The sequence below is a fragment of the Ranitomeya variabilis genome, chromosome 8, assembly GCF_051348905.1.
Source record: "Ranitomeya variabilis isolate aRanVar5 chromosome 8, aRanVar5.hap1, whole genome shotgun sequence".
In the NCBI taxonomy this organism is placed as follows: domain Eukaryota; kingdom Metazoa; phylum Chordata; class Amphibia; order Anura; family Dendrobatidae; genus Ranitomeya; species Ranitomeya variabilis.
In genome coordinates, this window is record NC_135239.1 from 36,566,499 (window position 1) to 36,587,081 (window position 20,583).

The 20,583-nt window shown below is 42.5% G+C and overlaps 1 protein-coding gene across 5 annotated transcripts in view; it reads right to left on the reverse strand.

Moving 5' to 3' along the window:
- RABGAP1L (RAB GTPase activating protein 1 like) overlaps positions 1 to 20,583 on the reverse strand; it is a 268,486-nt gene that overhangs the window by 220,288 nt on the left and 27,615 nt on the right. For 4 of the 5 annotated variants that reach the window (XR_013218588.1, XM_077277811.1, XM_077277812.1 and 1 more), the window contains exons 3-6: positions 18,232 to 18,415; positions 17,057 to 17,267; positions 14,031 to 14,205; positions 4,248 to 4,405 (exon numbers count right to left, since the gene is read on the reverse strand). Coding sequence is in view for 4 of the 5 variants with exons in the window: in XM_077277811.1 (XP_077133926.1) it covers positions 4,248 to 4,405; positions 14,031 to 14,205; positions 17,057 to 17,267; positions 18,232 to 18,415 (728 nt within the window). In the remaining variant the exon portion in view is untranslated. Of the gene's footprint in view, positions 1 to 4,247; positions 4,406 to 14,030; positions 14,206 to 17,056; positions 17,268 to 18,231; positions 18,416 to 20,498; positions 20,543 to 20,583 lie in introns of those variants that run through there. The other variant, XM_077277813.1, reaches the window with a different exon arrangement.

A 20,583-nucleotide genomic window follows, 5' to 3' on the forward strand; every position in this document is an offset into this window, starting at 1 on the left:
CTCCAGGAAGTTTAAATAGAAACACCCAGAGTCTTAACGAACAGGTGACTACCAAGCTGAGGAAAGAGAATCCAAGAGCCATACCGCGAGTGACCACAAGAGGGAGCCCAAAAGTATAGTTCATAACAACAGACATTCTAGGGAGGAGTTAGAGGCAGACAGACATTCTAGGGAGGAGCTAGAGGCAGACACAGACATTCTAGGGAGGAGCTAGAGGCACAGAGACATTCTAGGAAGGAGCTAGAAGCAGATACAGACATTCTAGGGAGGAGCTAGAGGCAGACAGACATTCTAGGGAGGAGCTAGAGACAGACAGACATGCTAGGGAGGAGCTAGAGGCAGATACAGACATTCTAGGGAGGAGCTAGAGGCAGATACAGACATTCTAGGGAGGAGCTAGAGGCAGATACATACATTCTAGGGAGGAGTTAGAGGCAGACAGACATTCTAGGGAGGAGCTAGAGGCAGACACAGACATTCTAGGGAGGAGCTAGAGGCAGACACAGACATTTTATGGAGGAGCCAGAGAGAGAAAGACATTCAAGGGAGGTGCTAGAGGCAAATAAAGACATTTTGCTTAAAGTTCTCCTTAAATGACTCCACAGAACCTTTATAAACACTATCGGTCATCTCCAAGCTCAGTAATGGGACAGTCTGTATTCACTGAAGATAGAATTTAACCATGAATTGATCCAAGGGGTAATGTGTCTTCTTACGGAGAGTGACATGTTAAGCATACAGAGATGAGGAGACCTTTAATCTGCAATGATCCTCGGGGAAATATCTCATACTTTGCATTGACGAGAGGCTGTACCCTGAAACACAGTGCAAATTGAGATTCTTGTTTTGACTTTTAAAAGTCATGTGACAAGGCTCGTTAAAGGGTCGACACTGACTTTTAGGATTGCTACTTCCTACAGGTGCAACTAGAGCTCTAGTTCTCTTCCTCTCTGAAGAGACAATCTGCAACCATGAATTGAGAAATTTTAGAATGAATGTTCAGTCCAGGAGAAGAAAGAAACGGATTTCTCTCATAAGACATATTAAAAAAGTTGCTTATTTTCACATGTACTATTGATTTATGGGGGGGGTGAAAAATGGTGCTTCCTCTTTAAGGCACTGTTAGGTCAGCTCATTAAGGGGTTAAAGAAGAAGCCTATGCTCTGCATTGGAGAAGCGGCAGATGTCACCCTAATAGCTCTGCTTCTGTCTAATAATTTCCAGAGAGAACATGATTCGCTCTCATAAACCGCTTTTGTCTGAGCTCATTCTGCGATTACTGTATTGAAGTGCAATTTGACAGGGAATTGCTTGAAACAAGGAAACAAGTTGTGGTGAGACTCCAGCTGCTGATCCTTAAGACACAAATCGCTGCGGAATAAGAGATCTTTTATGAATAATCTATTTTTAAAGCTTTTCACAACATTTTTATTTGAAAGCAGAATGGGCAATTTTCCACGCAGGCTGGTGAATACTGTGATGACAGCCATTGTAATCTGCGTCGGTGACATTCGCATGTCAAACAGACAAGGAAGCCATTATTAGAAAAAGATTGGTGTATATATATTTTTTTTAATAGCTTATCAAGCTTGTTTTAAGAAAAAAAAAAAAAAAGGAAACCAGCAGTATTTTGCTAGACGCAATATAAAATTACTTTGTCAGGATTTGCATAGCGTAGAGCATACCTGCAGTAATCCCTATAATAAAGTAAGTTATTGGAACATTTTTTTTTTTACTAGAGAAAACGGAATTTCTGCTGCAGACGTTTCCGTCATCCTAATTCAAGAAGATGCCATCACTGTCTGCCATGTAGAGATGCAGGCCGGTCACAGTCACTGCTTCTACTGTACAAGCCTGCCGGCATAGTTGACATTTAAAGGGAGTCATAGAGAGAAAGAAAGAGTAACAGGGAGGGAAATAATAAGAAAGAGGTAAAGAGAAAAAGACAGAAAGTTAGAGAAAGAAAAAGAGAGACTGATGAATGGTAAAAAAAATGACAAAAACACAGAAAGAGTGAAAGAGTAAAAGCGAGAAACTGGGAAAGACGCCGAAGGAAAGGTGCAGGAGGAAAGGTGCAGGAGGAAAGGCGCAGGAGGAAAGGCGCAGGAGGAAAGGCGCAGGAGGAAAGGCGCAGAAGGCAAGGCGCAGAAGGCAAGGCGCAGAAGGAAAGGAGCAGAAGGAAAGGAGCAGAAGGAAAGGCGCAGAAGGCAAGGCGCAGAAGGCAAGGCGCAGAAGGCAAGGCGCAGAAGGCAAGGAGCAGAAGGAAAGGCGAAGAAGGAAAGGCGCAGAAGGAAAGGAGCAGAAGGAAAGGCGCAGAAGGAAAGGCGCAGAAGGAAAGGAGCAGGAGGAAAGGCGCAGAAGGAAAGGAGCAGAAGGAAAGGCGCAGAAGAAAAGGCGCAGAAGGAAAGACAGACAGACATCAACAACCCACTTATACAGAGGAGAGGAGAAAGAGAAAACGCAGCAACCCACTCATACAGAACACAGAGAACCGGCCTCTTACACAAACACGAGAGAACAATCCACTCACATAAGAGGCAGTGTACATCTCATTCACATAGGAGAGTGACAAAGGATAAAACAAACAGCAAGAAAGAAAAAAGAAAAGAGACAGAGAGAGCGCTGATGCTGCTGTGATAACAATTGGCAAGTTCTCCATACAGACAGCAATGATTCGGTTTAGGACTTTCCAGTCTCTTCCTCTCCTCTAGATTTCAAAATCTTTCTCTATTTCTCTAACAGCTGCAGCGAACAACAGCAGGGAGAGAGTAAAGGGCTGCAGTAATTCAATTCTCTGTAGTCCTATCATCAAATTGAAAAAAAAAAAAAAAACCGGTGTGGAAGCTACGAAAAAGCAGAATTCACTTATATTTTGCATTGTACATCAGAAAACTTGTATTTCCACACGGGAGTGAACGAGGAGGATCACTACAAGTACACTGTATCATCCTACATGAACATGTACCGTATTTATTACGTAACAAACATTGTTAAGTGACAATCATTCTAACTGCAGAAACAAAGTAGCGATTTTATGTTTGCATTAACTCATAATGGGACGTGTCACTCATCTGTTTATCGGCCATGGCAATGACTAAGAACCCAGAGTAAATGGCAAGCGCGTGCGAGATTAACTGTGGCAGCTATGGTCCAATGATTTATCGCATGCAGGATGACCAATTGGAAGGTAAAACTAAAGGCAAGCTTTCCAGAAAACTCATTTGAAGACTATGTCCAGCTCAGCCACCCTAAAGCCAGACATAGGGTAAGTTCATACTGGGTTTTTTTGCTGCGTTTTTTTATGCTAATTTTCAGCTGATTTTACAGGACCAGCAAAGCCTATGAGATTTCAGAAATCTCATGCACACACATTGCTTTTTTGTCATCGGTATTTTATGCTTTGCATGGTTTTTTGGACATAGAGCATGTTACTTTCATCGTTATTCCACCTATTGAATTGGAAGATAAAAAAAATCAATGAAAAATCGCACTAAAAACATCACCAAAACCTGCAAAAACGCAGCAAAATCGTGGAGTGTTGGAGGAAGCCAGAGAACCTGGAGGAAACCCACACAAACACGGGGAGAACAAACAAACTCCTTGCAGATGTTGTCCTTGGAAGGATTCGAGCCCCGGACCCCGATGCGCTGCCCACATGACCACAAACCACATAGGAAGAGAGTTGAACTTTTATGTTATCATAAATCAGCTTAGAGGAGTTCAGAAAAAGCCGCATTAAATGACAGAAGCCCAATCAGAACAAGCTCACTGACGGATTCTTAGTTAACTCATTTTGCAACCAGAAATAGACAGTGCATCACAGAGCCTATAGAAGGCAAATGGCACAAGGTTTTTAAGGAAAACCAATTGCAAACATTATTTTCAGCCCAAAACACATGCATTTGAGTAAAAAAAAAAATGTCCATATACATGAAACAACCCGATGTATGCCATAATTGTTGTGAATCATTTTATGGGCATTTACTACAGTAAACCTACATTTGATGTGTCACATGTAGTATTTAAGGAAACGTCTATGAGAGCAGCAATTATCTGATGTAATTCTACGATCTGCCAGCGACAGACGTGACGGAGGACATCTCTCCCGTGGCTACAGATGGGACACAACACCGCCAATGTAGCACACACCATACGTTCCTTTCCTGAAAGTGCCAGACGGCCTGGGGAAGCGATCTCGTACCGCAGACATAAAACGCATTGCCGCATAATACAGGAGCGACAAGTACCTGAAATTCCCTTTTCCGTCGTCCTCCTTCACCTCCAGGGACACGGTGAATGTGAACACGTCGCTGTCCGGGGTGGGCAGGGAGGAATCCTTCACGTCTGTAGTTTGCTTTGCTGAGCGCTTGAATGCGGTAAAGAAGCTGTACAGTATCCGGCTAACCTATGGGGGTAAACAAAAACCTAGTCAACGACTAAAGCAAGGAATGTTTTCTCTACATTCACCGTTACATCACATTGCATTTGTCCATCAAATGTAGAAGTAATATTTTATTACAACTTTGTGCTGTAAAGGTCCTCTGTTGTTCCTCTTGGAAACACATGTTTAAACTGTTATTTGGGCCATAACATTTGTCAATAGTTTTAGACTGTGGGTTGTAGCTGAATAATATTTTCCTGACTTCACTCAAACAATAGCAGGACTCACCTCGTAGAATTAATTAAAAAAAATTATATAAAAAATATATATTTTTTATTTAGTTATTTTAGATATATTTATATTTACACACACATTTTTTAAATAAATATTATACACATATATAGTATAAAGATATTATCTATAACATATATGTGTGTGTGTGTATATATATATATAAAATAGATCTCGAAAATATGTTTATATTATATATCTATATGTGTATGTTTATAAAAAGTATATATGTGTAAACTTCTTACACGAAAGGATAAGGAACTAAAGAAACTAAAAAAATAAAATAAAATCTAATTTAAAAAAAGCAATCCTCCGTTATTCCTCCTGGAACTTTAGGAATAAATTGCCACCTGGGCGTTACCAGCCCCCTAGTAATAGAGGCTTCTTCCTGCACATCCTGGCACTATCCAGTTACACTGTATAGAGACACGACCTATTTGACAATGCTCATTTCCAGGATGAATAACAGAGGAACGTCAAAACACAGATTTCTAAGAAAACAAAGTGATATTTTTTGAAGAATACAAGTGTTTAGTAAGCCGGAAATGTCAGGAGAAGTAAGAAGAAAAAAAAAAAAGGTTTATCAGAAAAAAATAGAAATGCTAAAAGAACAAGTACGGTAATTGTCCACACGGGGATTTTTCCATGGGAGAATGATCTTGTGGATTTCGGTTTGACTGTTTGACACAATAAACCATTCTTCATCGCACTGCGCTGGACATGTCGTGAGGGGAATATAAGAGGAGCCATTGTCCGGAAACTCATCTTCTAGCAGAGGCCATGTCATGTAGGCAGCCGCACAGAAATGTCAGGACTAGACCCCATAATACCAGACTTAGAGAAGTCCTCAGCCACAAGCTGGAGTCTAGATATTTGCTATAGGAAACATCTGCTTTGTTCAGAGCGCTCTACATACTGAGAGACGGTCGTCCCCTTAAAACATCTTTTGGTTCATCTTATACTAGAAGCTTCGGCCGCCAGCAGTTCACCATTTGCATAGCTGGAACAGCACACATAGTGGCTGTTCTCTGGTACTGCAGGCTCAGATCACATTCACTTCGATGAGAGCTGAGACCAGCCACTGCACGGTATATGGAGCTTTGCTGTCCTGGTTCTGTACACTGTATATAAGTGTAATACAACTGTTCAGAAAATAGCAACCCGCACTGCCCGCTTGTATCGGTTGAGCTCTGACGTGCGGGCTATAACGCCACTCAGCTTCCGATCTCGGGTGCAATGGCCAAGAGACAACTGGCAAACAATGTAACGAAAGAAAGAATGATGGCCGCACTCACCGATCTCCTTGCAGGTAACTTTATTAGAAATCCATCTTCACGGCACGGGGGTGTACATTACAGGACATGTGAGAGCCGAACGACGGCCGTTTCGCACCGACCAGGTGCTTCTACGGGTTCAAAGAGTGGACGGACATGACGCCTGAAGAAAGGTGCGGGCTCATAGCTCCTCCCTCCGCGTCACGCCGTCCACTCCTGGTGACAGGCATAAAAACATATAAAATCATTACAAAAATTAAAAACAATGATACAAAACAGCCCTAGTGTATATCTCATATATAAATGTCTAAATTACTCAACTTTATGGTGAAATTAGACCTTATCCTCTCCATTTCTGGTAACCAATCCTGTTATATATACATCATCAAAATGCGCACTCCTCTTGTTATACTCATCTCTATAATTTTATCCTAATGATGACCATATATCTGCGCAATACTTAAAAAGACGTCACTACACAGTATTTAGAAGGACGGAGCATGATACAAAAATGAAATTAACCCCATCCAAAAGATTCCTAACCAGTCTACTGGTGTAGGGGCCTGGAGCGGACCTTCGTAGACTTATAATTCTATAGTTCCTTCGGCCGGTCTGCCAAGTGGGCATATACACTGATGTGTTGGTGCGTCTCCTATTCTCTATCGGGATGCCGCTGTTCATAGAAATATGGATAAATCAACTTTATCATTGAGTCCTGCCGGACCCATAGCCCCCGTTCGTATGATCCAGGACGCCTCCCGCCTTAGTAATAAGTTGTTCCAATCCCCCCCTCTCCTGGGTGGTCTGACCTGTTCTACTCCAGCAAAGGTCAAAACCCCTGCATTACTGTCATGGATTCCATGGACGTGATCTATTAATCTCGGTGATCCTTTCCCTGTAATGATCGACCTACAGTGTTCCCTGATCCTTATATATAGGCACCTTATCGTCTTACCGACATAATACCGTCCGCACGGACACCAGAGAACGTATACTACGTACTTAGTCTGACATGTAATCAAATCTCTACTCACATGTTTTATGGGTCCAATTTGTAACACTTTATCCACGGTATGCTGCCTACACAGGGTGCAGTGCCCACATCGGTAGTTGCCTTGAGGGATACTATTTTCTAACCAGCTCTTAGGTTTATTTTCCCTCACCTGATTACGCACTATGATGTCCCTAATTCTCCTGCTCCTTCTATTGGAAATCAGGGGACCCCTGGCTGCTATCTCTACGAGATCCCTGTCGCCCTCAAGCAGATGCCAATTACTTCTAATTGCCGTTCTTATCTGTCTGTCCATCGGGCCGAACTGGAAACAAAAAGTAAATCTTTTACCCACTGTCCGTTCCCCATTCTCCCCATGGTTATATCGCCTCTCCATTTTATTGCATGCATTTCGCCATACTTGGTCAGGGTACCCTCTATATTTAAGTCTTTCTCCTAGCTCTCTAGACTGCTCATGAAAACCCCCTTTGGTATTATTAGTTCTCCTAGTTCTGACTAACTGTCCATATGGGAGACTTTGTTTAGTATGATACGGATGGTAACTGTCGAAGTGCAGTAGTGCATTTGTGGCTACAGCTTTTCGGTATAATGACGTATTGATGGCCCCATCCACTATATCCACACTAACATCCAAGAAATCAAGGTGAAGACCTCCAAAATCTGAGGTGAAGGACATACCCATGTCATTGTTGTTCAATAGTGTGACAAACTGGTTGAAACTTGCCTCAGACCCATCCCATATTATGAACATATCATCGATATAACGTAAATACATTTTTATATGTTTAAAGAACACGTTCCTGGTGGAGTACACATATAGCTCCTCAAAGTGTCCTAAATAAAGGTTTGCGAATGTGCAAGCTGCCGGAGTCCCCATGGCAGTGCTAACCACCTGTAGGTACCAGAGGTCCAAGAATGTAAATGCGTTGTGAGTCAAAATAAAACTGAGACTATTGCAAATAAAGTCCACTAACCCTGTGCTCTTATGTACGGTATTAAGAATCTGGCGTACTGAGTCTACCCCTTGTTTCTGGGGAATACGTGTGTACAAGCTAGTTACATCAATTGATGCCAGGTTAAAACCTGGCTGCCACGTAAACTGTTGAATCTGTTTCAAAAAAGAGCCCGTATCTTTAATATATGAGGGAATGTGCACTAGCAGTGGTCTCAGGAGCCAATCAACATATTTCGATAGTGGCTCTGTGAGGGATCCCACCCCGGAGACTATAGGTCGTCCGGGTGGGTCCCTCTCCGATTTATGAATTTTAGGGACATAGTACCAATGCGGCCTTATGGGGAACTCCGGCAGCAATTTTTCAGCAACCTTAGATGACAAAACTCCTGCCTCGACGGTATGTCTCAGCAGTGATCGCAATTCATTACCAAACCTGTGGGTGGGATCATTAGGTAGTCTTACATAGGTCACCTCATCCCCTAATTATCTTAGAGATTCTTTAATATATACTTCCCTGGGAATGAGGACTGTTTTGCCCCCTTTGTCAGCGGGGCGTATTATAGTATCCGTCCACCCCTTGATTTCTTTTAACGCCCTGTGCTCCTCAGGTGTCAGGTTAGATGGAGCTTTGGGATAAATAAGGGCCTCCACGTCCTTCAGTACCTGGGCTTCAAACAAATCTATGGCGTTCCCTGGTGATACGGGGGGCATATATCTGGAAGCTACTCCTCCCGTGAACGGTACTGTGGACACCGGGAGGTATTGTGTAGCATCTAGAGAATCTTCTGTGATACTTAGTAATAATTCTGCATCATTCCGGATATCTGCTAGTACCTCAAAACCTGCTCCCGCCATAAAGCCCAAGGATCCTACTGCACATGGACGTTCACCCTCCAACTTAAGTCTGCCTTAATTACTGTATCCCTAATGATTTTGACTTCGCTGAATTCAGGGTAGACCTGTTTAAGTCTATACGTAAAATCCACCTATTTAAACATTTTTTGAAAACCCCAGAGGGACAGACTAAGTTGGAGGGTGAACGTCCATGTGCAGTAGGATCCTTGGGCTTTATGGCGGGAGCAGGTTTTGAGGTACTAGCAGATATCCGGAATGATGCAGAATTATTACTAAGTATCACAGAAGATTCTCTAGATGCTACACAATACCTCCCGGTGTCCACAGTACCGTTCACGGGAGGAGTAGCTTCCAGATATATGCCCCCCGTATCACCAGGGAACGCCATAGATTTGTTTGAAGCCCAGGTACTGAAGGACGTGGAGGCCCTTATTTATCCCAAAGCTCCATCTAACCTGACACCTGAGGAGCACAGGGCGTTAAAAGAAATCAAGGGGTGGACGGATACTATAATACGCCCCGCTGACAAAGGGGGCAAAACAGTCCTCATTCCCAGGGAAGTATATATTAAAGAATCTCTAAGATAATTAGGGGATGAGGTGACCTATGTAAGACTACCTAATGATCCCACCCACAGGTTTGGTAATGAATTGCGATCACTGCTGAGACATACCGTCGAGGCAGGAGTTTTGTCATCTAAGGTTGCTGAAAAATTGCTGCCGGAGTTCCCCATAAGGCCGCATTGGTACTATGTCCCTAAAATTCATAAATCGGAGAGGGACCCACCCGGACGACCTATAGTCTCCGGGGTGGGATCCCTCACAGAGCCACTATCGAAATATGTAGATTGGCTCCTGAGACCACTGCTAGTGCACATTCCCTCATATATTAAAGATACGGGCTCTTTTTTGAAACAGATTCAACAGTTTACGTGGCAGCCAGGTTTTAACCTGGCATCAATTGATGTAACTAGCTTGTACACACGTATTGCCCAGAAACAAGGGGTAGACTCAGTACGCCAGATTCTTAATACCGTACATAAGAGAACAGGGTTAGTGGACTTTATTTGCAATAGTCTCAGTTTTATTTTGACTCACAACGCATTTACATTCTTGGACCTCTGGTACCTACAGGTGGTTGGCACTGCCATGGGGACTCCGGCAGCTTGCACATTCGCAAACCTTTATTTAGGACACTTTGAGGAGCTATATGTGTACTCCACCAGGAACGTGTTCTTTAAACATATAAAAATGTATTTACGTTATATCGATGATATGTTCATAATATGGGATGGGTCTGAGGCAAGTTTCAACCAGTTTGTCACACTATTGAACAACAATGACATGGGTATGTCCTTCACCTCAGATTTTGGAGGTCTTCACCTTGATTTCTTGGATGTTAGTGTGGATATAGTGGATGGGGCCATCAATACGTCATTATACCGAAAAGCTGTAGCCACAAATGCACTACTGCACTTCGACAGTTACCATCCGTATCATACTAAACAAAGTCTCCCATATGGACAGTTAGTCAGAACTAGGAGAACTAATAATACCAAAGGGGGTTTTCATGAGCAGTCTAGAGAGCTAGGAGAAAGACTTAAATATAGAGGGTACCCTGACCAAGTATGGCGAAATGCATGCAATAAAATGGAGAGGCGATATAACCATGGGGAGAATGGGGAACGGACAGTGGGTAAAAGATTTACTTTTTGTTTCCAGTTCGGCCCGATGGACAGACAGATAAGAACGGCAATTAGAAGTAATTGGCATCTGCTTGAGGGCGACAGGGATCTCGTAGAGATAGCAGCCAGGGGTCCCCTGATTTCCAATAGAAGGAGCAGGAGAATTAGGGACATCATAGTGCGTAATCAGGTGAGGGAAAATAAACCTGAGGCCATGTGCACACGTTCAGGATTTTTAGCGTTTTTTTCGCGTTTTTTCGCTATAAAAACGTGATAAAAACGCGAAAAAAACGCTAACATATGCCTCCTATTATTTACAAGGTATTCCGCATTTTTTGTGCAAATGTTGCGATTTTTTCCGCGAAAAAATCGCATAGCGGAAAAAAAAGCAACATGTTCATTAAAAATGCGGAATTGCGGGGATTCCGCACACCTAGGGGTCCATTGATCTGCTTACTTCCCGCACGGGGCTGTGCACACCATGCGGGAAGTAAGCAGATTATGTGCGGTTGGTACCCAGGGTGGAGGAGAGGAAACTCTCCTCCACGCACTGGGCACCATATAAGTGGTCAAAAAATAAGAAATAAAATAAAAAATAGCGATATACTCACCCTCGATGTCCAGCGCAGTGTTCCCGCCTCTGTGCTGCACGCTGGCTGGTTCCTGTAGCTGGTGTGCGGAGAAGGACCTTGCCGAATGACGTCACTGTCCTGTGATTGGTCGAGACCGCTCACGTGACCGTGACGTCATGGAAGGCCCTGCGCGCACACATCAGCTATAGGAATGGACGCCGGTGAGCAGATCTGATGTCTGCGGGTGAGTATAAGCATTTTTTTAATTTTTTTTATTATTTTTAAACGTTCTATCTTTTACTATAGATGCTGCAAAAGCAGCATCTATAGTAACAAGTTGGTCACACTTGTCAAACGCTATGTTTGACAAGTGTGACCAACTTGTCAGTCAGTTTTCCAAGCGATGCTACAGATCGCTTGGAAAACTTTAGCATTCTGCAAGCTAATTACGCTTGCAGAATGTTAAAAAAACGCAAAAAAAACGGAAAAAAAACGCAAAAAAAAAAATGCGGATTTCTTGCAGAAAATTTCCGGTTTTCTTCAGGAAATTTCTGCAAGAAATCCTGAACGTGTGCACATACCCTAAGAGCTGGTTAGAAAATAGTATCCCTCAAGGCAACTACCGATGTGGGCACTGCACCCTGTGTAGGCAGCATACCGTGGATAAAGTGTTACAAATTGGACCCATAAAACATGTGAGTAGAGATTTGATTACATGTCAGACTAAGTACGTAGTATACGTTCTCTGGTGTCCGTGCGGACGGTATTATGTCGGTAAGACGATAAGGTGCCTATATATAAGGATCAGGGAACACTGTAGGTCGATCATTACAGGGAAAGGATCACCGAGATTAATAGATCACGTCCGTGGAATCCATGACAGTAATGCAGAGGTTTTGACCTTTGCTGGAGTAGAACAGGTCAGACCACCCAGAAGAGGGGGGGATTGGAACAACTTATTACTAAGGCGGGAGGCGTCCTGGATCATACGAACGGGGGCTATGGGTCCGGCAGGACTCAATGATAAAGTTGATTTATCCATATTTCTATGAACAGCAGCATCCCGATAGAGAATAGGAGACGCACCAACACATCAGTGTATATGCCCACTTGGCAGACCGGCCGAAGGTACTATAGAATTATAAGTCTACGAAGGTCCGCTCCAGGCCCCTACACCAGTAGACTGGTTAGGAATCTTTGGATGGGGTTAATTTCATTTTTGTATCATGCTCCGTCCTTCTAAATACTGTGTAGTGACGTCTTTTTAAGTATTGCGCAGATATATGGTCATCATTAGGATAAAATTATAGAGATGAGTATAACAAGAGGAGTGCGCCATTTTGATGATGTATATATAACAGGATTGGTTACCAGAAATGGAGAGGATAAGGTCTAATTTCACCATAAAGTTGAGTAATTTAGACATTTATATATATGAGATATACACTAGGGCTGTTTTGTATCATTGTTTTTAATTTTTGTAATGATTTTATATGTTTTTATGCCTGTCACCAGGAGTGGACGGCGTGACGCGGAGGGAGGAGCTATGAGCCCGCACCTTTCTTCAGGCGTCATGTCCGTCCACTCTTTGAACCCGTAGAAGCACCTGGTCGGTGCGAAACGGCCGTCGTTCGGCTCTCACATGTCCTGTAATGTACACCCCCGTGCCGTGAAGATGGATTTCTAATAAAGTTACCTGCAAGGAGATCGGTGAGTGCGGCCATCATTCTTTCTTTCGTTACATTGTATATAAGTGTGCGTGAGCCAAGCTTGCTGCCAATCAATGTGTCGGGGAGTGATTACAAGAACCTCAATGTACAGTGAGCAGTGACTTTTACAGCTCCCTGCACAGCCCTGGTGACTGTAAGCAAGCGGCCGCAGGGAGGACATAAGTTCACTTTTTCCCTGCAGCCACTGCTCCAGTAAGCCTGTTAGATGTGACTGTAACCTGCATATTACTACTATATTTGCAGGTAAATAACGTCTCTGCATAGGACAGGCTCCCTTTAATTATAAATCATCAATATCTTTGTTCCGCACAACCCTAAAATTAAACGCAGAATTTTGCTAAAAAATAAAATAAATAACACATAAGAAATAAAAAGGTAAAAAAAAAAAAAAAAAAAAAAAAAAAAAAGGCGACACATATGACGTGGTGGGCTCTGTTCTGCTGTCTGGTGATTATTTCACATCCCAGTGTATTCATGTGTTCTCACAAAAAAAGGAAACCGCAGTCATATTACTCAAGTCACCTGACACTTCCCCTTGACGGCTTCACAGCCAGGTCTGAGAGCCGCGTGCAGAGGTTTACCTTCTATCCTCCAAGCCATGTAGCAGAACGTATTTCTGAGAATGCAAATACCGTACCTTTATCGATATCAGGGCCCATTATTACTGATTTTCAAGGAAAAGGAGTCAAATTCTGGCGCAAATTGTCACACCACTGACTTGAAAATTGATTGTATGGATAAAAAAAAAAATGCAGCACGGCTTTATAATAGGTCAATGCGTGCTGCACATTTGGTGCAATTAGTTTGTCTAAAAGTAGTGCAAGAAGTGGTGTAAAAGTCTAAAGATGCACCAAATTTGTCATCTAGCACAAAGCAATGGGGATTAGTAAATCTGCCTCATGGTTGAGTCAAATAAGCAATGTTGGGAGATTTGATCTCGGAATCCTGCAGAATTATAAATGCAGCTCTGGGGTATGTTACAAGTCAGGATCGCTACAAGGTAAATCATACAATTATGGGCAACACTGCTCAACCTTTGATTAAAATAATTAGATCAGCAAATGATGAAAAAAATTCTGAAGATTCGCTTTCATCATTCCCTCTTTTGCCACGACAAATTAAAAAAATTGTAATTCTAAAAAAAAAAAAATGAGCGGTTAAACAGGACTTGGAATTTAAAAAAAAAAAGTCAATTAAATGAACTGACAATTTCAGGTAAAAGAAAAAAAAAAAAGACTGAGCAGCTTTTACAAGAGCGCAGCTACAGAACGCTTACCGCCTCTTTGATCTCGCAGCTGAATACATGGATTTGAAACTCATCCGTGTCAAGATCCCGTGAGGTGAATGCAAAGCAGTCGCATTCTGAAGTCCCGTCCTGTCCTCGGACGCAGAACAACACTTTGTAGATTGGGAAGGAGGCGATTTCTGCATTGCTTGACTGATCCAGGATCCTGCAGTGAAAGATAAGGAGGGGATAAAACACAGTAAGATAATGTGTCTACGATAAAGGATCTTATGTGATCGCGGTTCACCAATGTGTGACTATGACAGTCGTGGGTCTGCTGAAGACCCCCTAGGTTTGTCAATACTGAGGTCCGTTGAAACTCTGCCTATGGCCCGGGCTGCAAAGGAAACCGTGATAAGTCCCATAAGGGGACTAAAACGACCAGTGAAAGGTAAAAAGAAAAAGATATATATATACACACACACACACACACACACACACACACACACACACACACACACACACATATGTGGTACTACCGCATTCAGAAAAGTCCGATATATCAAAATTTAAAAATAATGAACCCGATTGGTAAACACCCTAAACCAAAAAAAAATTGAAAAATAAAACTTTATGGATTTTGGAAAGTGGTGACACAATCCCATTTATTATGCTGCTACTGTAAATGGCCGGAGCAAAAAAATAAATAAATAAGAAGAAATGTTATGCATAGAGCGACTGCAGACTTGAACCCCGAGGCTGGACAACCCCTTTAAATCTTATTTGCCATGTGTTTTCCAATGCAGACATCATATCCAGACCTGGTAGCAACATCCTTTTATTTTTTATGCTCAACGCTTCACTTTAATTTACAGCTTCCTACCGTGAAAGGAGAAGATGTTAATAAAGGTTTCTTGTAATTAGATATGGAGAAAACAATGCTGGGTTATAAAGATTGGGCAAGGCTTCCTGGAACCTTGTGTTACTACACCGCAGCTTAGAAAAGTCACAAAAACAAACAAAAAAAACAATGAAATGCAAATAAAAGCAGTTCAAGTGATAACATCAGGGCATGCCCTCACGCCAACCCTGCAGACATTACAACATATATCAATATATACATTTTAGTAGGCCGATTTCCCTTTGACATTTTAGTAATATTGTGTTCAAAGAGAAAAACAAACAAATAAAAAGTAAAGCAAAAGGTACAAAGAGAGTATTGTAATTGGTGCGAAAGGTTCATTGGCCAAGTCCGTAATCTGTCGCCGCTGAACGCACCTGTCGGCATCTGCAGCCCTTTTTTTGATTAGCCGGCCTGCTGCAACGTCACATGGGCATCACACCGCAACGACGGCATTGCGCCAGGCAGACAACTCAAAAAAGGAACCAGGATACCGTCTAGGTACGAAGCAATTCAATGTGAAACGTGCGTCGGGGGTGGTGGGTCCCCGGTAACAACTCTTGCAGTGATTACACGTTTTCTGTGGTTATTCTGCTCTCATTTATCTAGGCTCTTATGGTTTAACATATGTTTTGGTGGAGTCACATTCATAACACTGGGGGCATTATATACCTTGGACATTTTCTGAAATTGTGGCAACTTTGCCTCAAATACTACCCAGTGTCTGACTGTGGTTCTGCTGGACACCTATATATGCATTTTTGTTAATAGATATGAGGCTACCCCTTTTTCTTGATTTGACAATTGATGGTCTGTCTGTTTAACTGAATACTTTAGTGAGAGTTAATTGTTATCCTCATATTGCTAACAGAAATTATTTCTGCATTTGTTTGTCCTGAGTATATGGGGTTACAATAGATATTTATGTTGCTACCTGTACAAATGAGGGCCATACCAATTTTAGACATGAGGAGTATATATGAATGTTAAACTATATCCGGGTGTACCCACCTATTGTCTCTACCAGTGGTGTTTTCATTTTTTTACCTTTGATTTTATAATGTATTTAACAAAATTTATATATTTTTACTGTATACTTTGGTCGTGTATAAAATTATTTTTTGGGGGAGTTTTTACCTGTATTTTTGGCACCACGTACAACAACGTACAGCTACATATTTTAAAAAAAAGTTAATTATTGTTTTCATCACAAATATATCTTTATTAATAAATATCCTGAAATCTTGCAGTTTTCACTCACAACACTGAGTCTCATAAGAGGCTGAATTTTCAGTGCTCATTTCATTATCATCACAGATAGGATTGCAATGACTGAGAACACAGGATCAATCATTCATAATAATAAGTGATGTCACAGCTCACCCTCTCCTCCTGTTCAATGCACCACTATATACAGGAGATAACACATGATCCACCATTCACAATAGGTAATGTCACAGCTCACCTTCTCCTCCTGTACAATGACTGATAACACCTCTATATACAGTAGATGACACAGGATCCACCATTCACAATTGTTCAAGTCACAGCTCACCTCATCCTCCTGTACAATGACTGATAACACCTCTATATACAGTAGATAACACAGGATTCACCATTCACAATGGGAGATATCACAGCTCACCTCCTCCTCCTGTACAATGACTGATAACACCTCTATATACAGTAGATAACACAGGATCCACCATTCACAATAAATGATGTCACAGCCTGCCTCCTCCTCCTGTACAATGACCAATTACACCTCTATATACAGTAGATAACACAGGATCCACCATTTACAACTGGCAAAATCACAGCTCACACCCTTCTTGTTCAATGGACTTCTACACTGGGAGGAAAATGTGGGAAATAAGTCGTAGCATTCACTAGTCTGACCCGTTTTAGGGATGAGAAGAGTGCATGTAACGGCGGCAGCTCCTGTACCTTCATCCATGATGCAGATAAGAGCACAAAGCTGCAGATGGACCAGTCACGTCCACAATTTACAGAGACGGGCGGCTTTTATTCGGGGCATAGTCCACACCTGGAAGCAGCATTATGATGAGCCTACTTCATATTCTAAAAATCCACCAATATGCGGCTGTTCGGATCCCCACGGTCCTTCTGTTACATCTCATCCAACCTTGGGTAAAGCGCGCTGCGGTGAACTCACCTGACGGAGCCTTCAGCAACATTAGGGACGTAGACAGTGACGGTGATCGGAGCTGAGCAATGTGCTCTCATGGAGGACATGGCCCGCAGGGCTTCTGTCTCACTGCGTGGAGCCGAAACCTTCATATGACCTAAATATGAGAGTTTGTGAAACGAAACACTTTCCTCCTCTGGAGGGTTCGTAGCAGCTCTGGTGTTCTGTGCGGGAACCTCTGAGGAAAATAAAAAAAGGACAAAACAAATGTAAGAAAGTATATCATCTCAGATATTCATCAAATGCCATCCAATGTAACTGGGCATCGTTCTTACTGCCATCGAGTGAGCGCTAGATCACATACAAGGCATGGCTGTTTTTCTGGACTCCTTAATTCCCACCAATATGCTTTTCTACAAAAGTCATTATTGTCCTTATTTTGCAGTGCCGCCTTTTTACGACGTCATTGCGGCATAGAGGTAGGCAAAGGGGGGCCCATATGCAATAGATGGCTGCCAGTCGAACAATGGTTTGTCCAGAAGTCATCTAGGACGTCTCCTCCACACACAGGAGCGCTCACTCTTATGAGTATTCCCGTGTTCTGGCAACGGATCGTCTTGCCGAGAACAAAAGGATTAGTCGTCCAAAATCAAATGATGTCGAGGAAGAGACACGTCAGCAAATTTGGCTGATGTTAGTCTAATGTGCGTGGGGACTTTTAGGCTTATGTGCATGGGGACTTTTAGGCTTATGTGCATGGGGACTTTTAGGCTTATGTGCATGGGGACTTTTAGGCTTATCAACCCTGTTAGTTAGAAGCTGGACGGGGTTCAGAGGTGTAGGTATACAGACCGCAATGCTCGGACAGACCATAGGTCTTGTGACCAGAACTTACAGCCTCATACATGTCTGAACATGGCCTACCACCCCCTCGCTTGTAATTTTGCTGGGAGAAGTTGCCCCAATGTAAAAAAAAGTCCATATATATAAAAAAAAAAAACATGTTTGTGGGTTAAATTTGGTATTATAGACCTCCGAAAGAAAAGAATGGCCAATCACACAATACAAGATAGTGCTCACTATTGCAGGGCAGGATCCACACTTTTGCAGTGCCCTTCTGTTCTGGCAGCAAATACAGGAGAATCCTGAACAAATACCTCCTAAATCCATCATTTCTCCATCGTAAGGGCAAAAATACTCACCCGTACTGTTCGGGTCTAAAATTAATGTGAGCGGAGGGTTTCTGGCCGTAGTCATGCTGGAGCCGGCAGCATATGGTTCTGTAACGTCGTCAGTCCCTGCCTGGCTGCCATATTGCTTTTTCTCAGAATCTCTCAATATTTCTTCCATCGCCTTTTCCAACTGTTCGTCTCCATTGGACATTATCTGTAAGAACGACGAAAGGGAAAACGTTAAAAGGCGTTTACCATATTACGTTCAAAACGATAATTGTGCCGATAGCTATCTGGGGCTTATTATTCTAGTGCACAGACATTGCTACAGAACCAATTCCCATAAACTGTCCTGGCTGATGCCATTCTGAATCCTACAATATGGGCATAGCATGTACACACTATGTGGACAAAGTATTGTGCCCCTCCACATTGCACCCATAGGAGCTTTTCTGACCTCCCATTCTACATCCATACATATTAATATGGAGCCGGTTCTATTGCAGATATAACAATTTCTACAAGATTTTGGAGGCTTCTGTGGGAATTTTTGCCCATTCATCCAGAGGAGCATTTGTGGAGTCAGACATTGATGTTGGCTCACAATCTATGTTCTAGTTCATCCCAAAGGTGTTGGATGGGGGCTAGGGTCCGGGGGCATGTTCTTCCACTAAACTCCACCAATCATGACTTCATAGACCTTCTGCACAGGGCAAAGTCATGGGGAACAGAAAAACGTCCTTCCTCAAACTGTTCCCACAAACTATGAAGCTACAATTGTCCAAAATGTCTTGTAGGCTGAAGGATTTAGATTTCCCTTCACTGGAATAAAGGGTAATGGTCAGAGACCGACCCTTGAAAAACAAGCCCCTTGTATATCCCTCCTCCACTAAAATTTACTGGTGGCACAATGCAGTCAGGCGGGTAATGTTCTCCTGGCATTCAACAAACCCAGACTCGTCCATCAGATGCCAGATAAAGAAGTGTGATCCATCACTGCACAGAACACGTTTCCTCCAGAGTCCAGTGGTGACGGCTTTACACCACTTCATCCGACACTCGGCATCGTGCTTGGTGATGTAAGGCTATAGCAGCGGTGCAGTGTTTGTGCAGATGTTAAAACCAGAGGAGATCTGGACTCTGCAGTTGTGAAGTCAGCAGAGCGTTGGTGACTTTCCAGCACTCTGCTCCTCAGCACTCTGTGACCCTGCTTTGTAATGTTACGGGGTCTCCACTTTGTGGCTGAGTTGCTGCGGTGTCTTCCACTTCTCAATAATATCACTCACACGTGATGAGAGAAGATTTAGGAGGAAAAAATGTTATGGATGGAATTGTTAATCTCAGAACCCACATATATATATATATATATTATATACACATATACATACACACACACACAAATACATGCCACGACACGATCACTGCTAACTCCACAGTAACAAAAGGAACTACTAACTGCCACCGCTGATCGTTTATTCAGGCCGACTGACTGGACACCTGTTACACTTAGCGTAAGTATTCAGTGGTGCGGTTTACAGAGCAAGAGGAACAGAGCTATTACATTTTATATATTTAATCCGGAAAAGTAGGAAGTGTTTATAAAAAATATACCAAGATGTTACAAAATGTGAACAAAACAATACAGTATATACAATCACATGCAATAAAAGGGATGACAAAAGAAAAAGTACTAAACCTGTGTCGCGGAAATGGCTTAGAGCTTAGCGGAGGGAAGCACTCCTTAGAACTCCTTAGAGCAACAGACAGAACCACAGAGTACTATGTCTTCTAGAATTGACAAATGACATAAGACCAAACTCTAAATTTTTATTAGATCAAGGTTATGCCCACATACCTGCCCTTGCTGAGCTCATATGAGGGCTGGTCGTGGAATGTGCTAGGTCTTTTAAACATTTATGATATCCCTAACTTTCAGAATATCTTCGCCCCTGGAGGTCCCAGGCGGGAGATATTGTGGTCATATCCTATCACGATTTTACCTTTCTATAGAGGTGAAACATGGCATGGATAGCATAATCCATCTGTCCAACATTAAGTTGAAGATGTTTGGCCGGTCATACGGTGATGTGAGTGAATCCGTTATGTTCGTCCCATCGCTACGATGCCGAAAATTAATATCGGATTGATGCAAACCTCAATATTTATCACGGACTACTGGCTCCAGAGAGTCTAAGATAATTTCTTTGAACAGAGGAAGTCCCTGAATGTCTCCGCCTCCACGTATACGAATTCTAGACTTGTTGGCTTGATCTCATGAGATCTCTTGTGATAATTACCTGTACACAACAGGAGGTCCCGACTTTAATGGAGGTCGAAGTCTCAGCTCTTTCTCACTTCCCTACTTATAATAAATCACATATG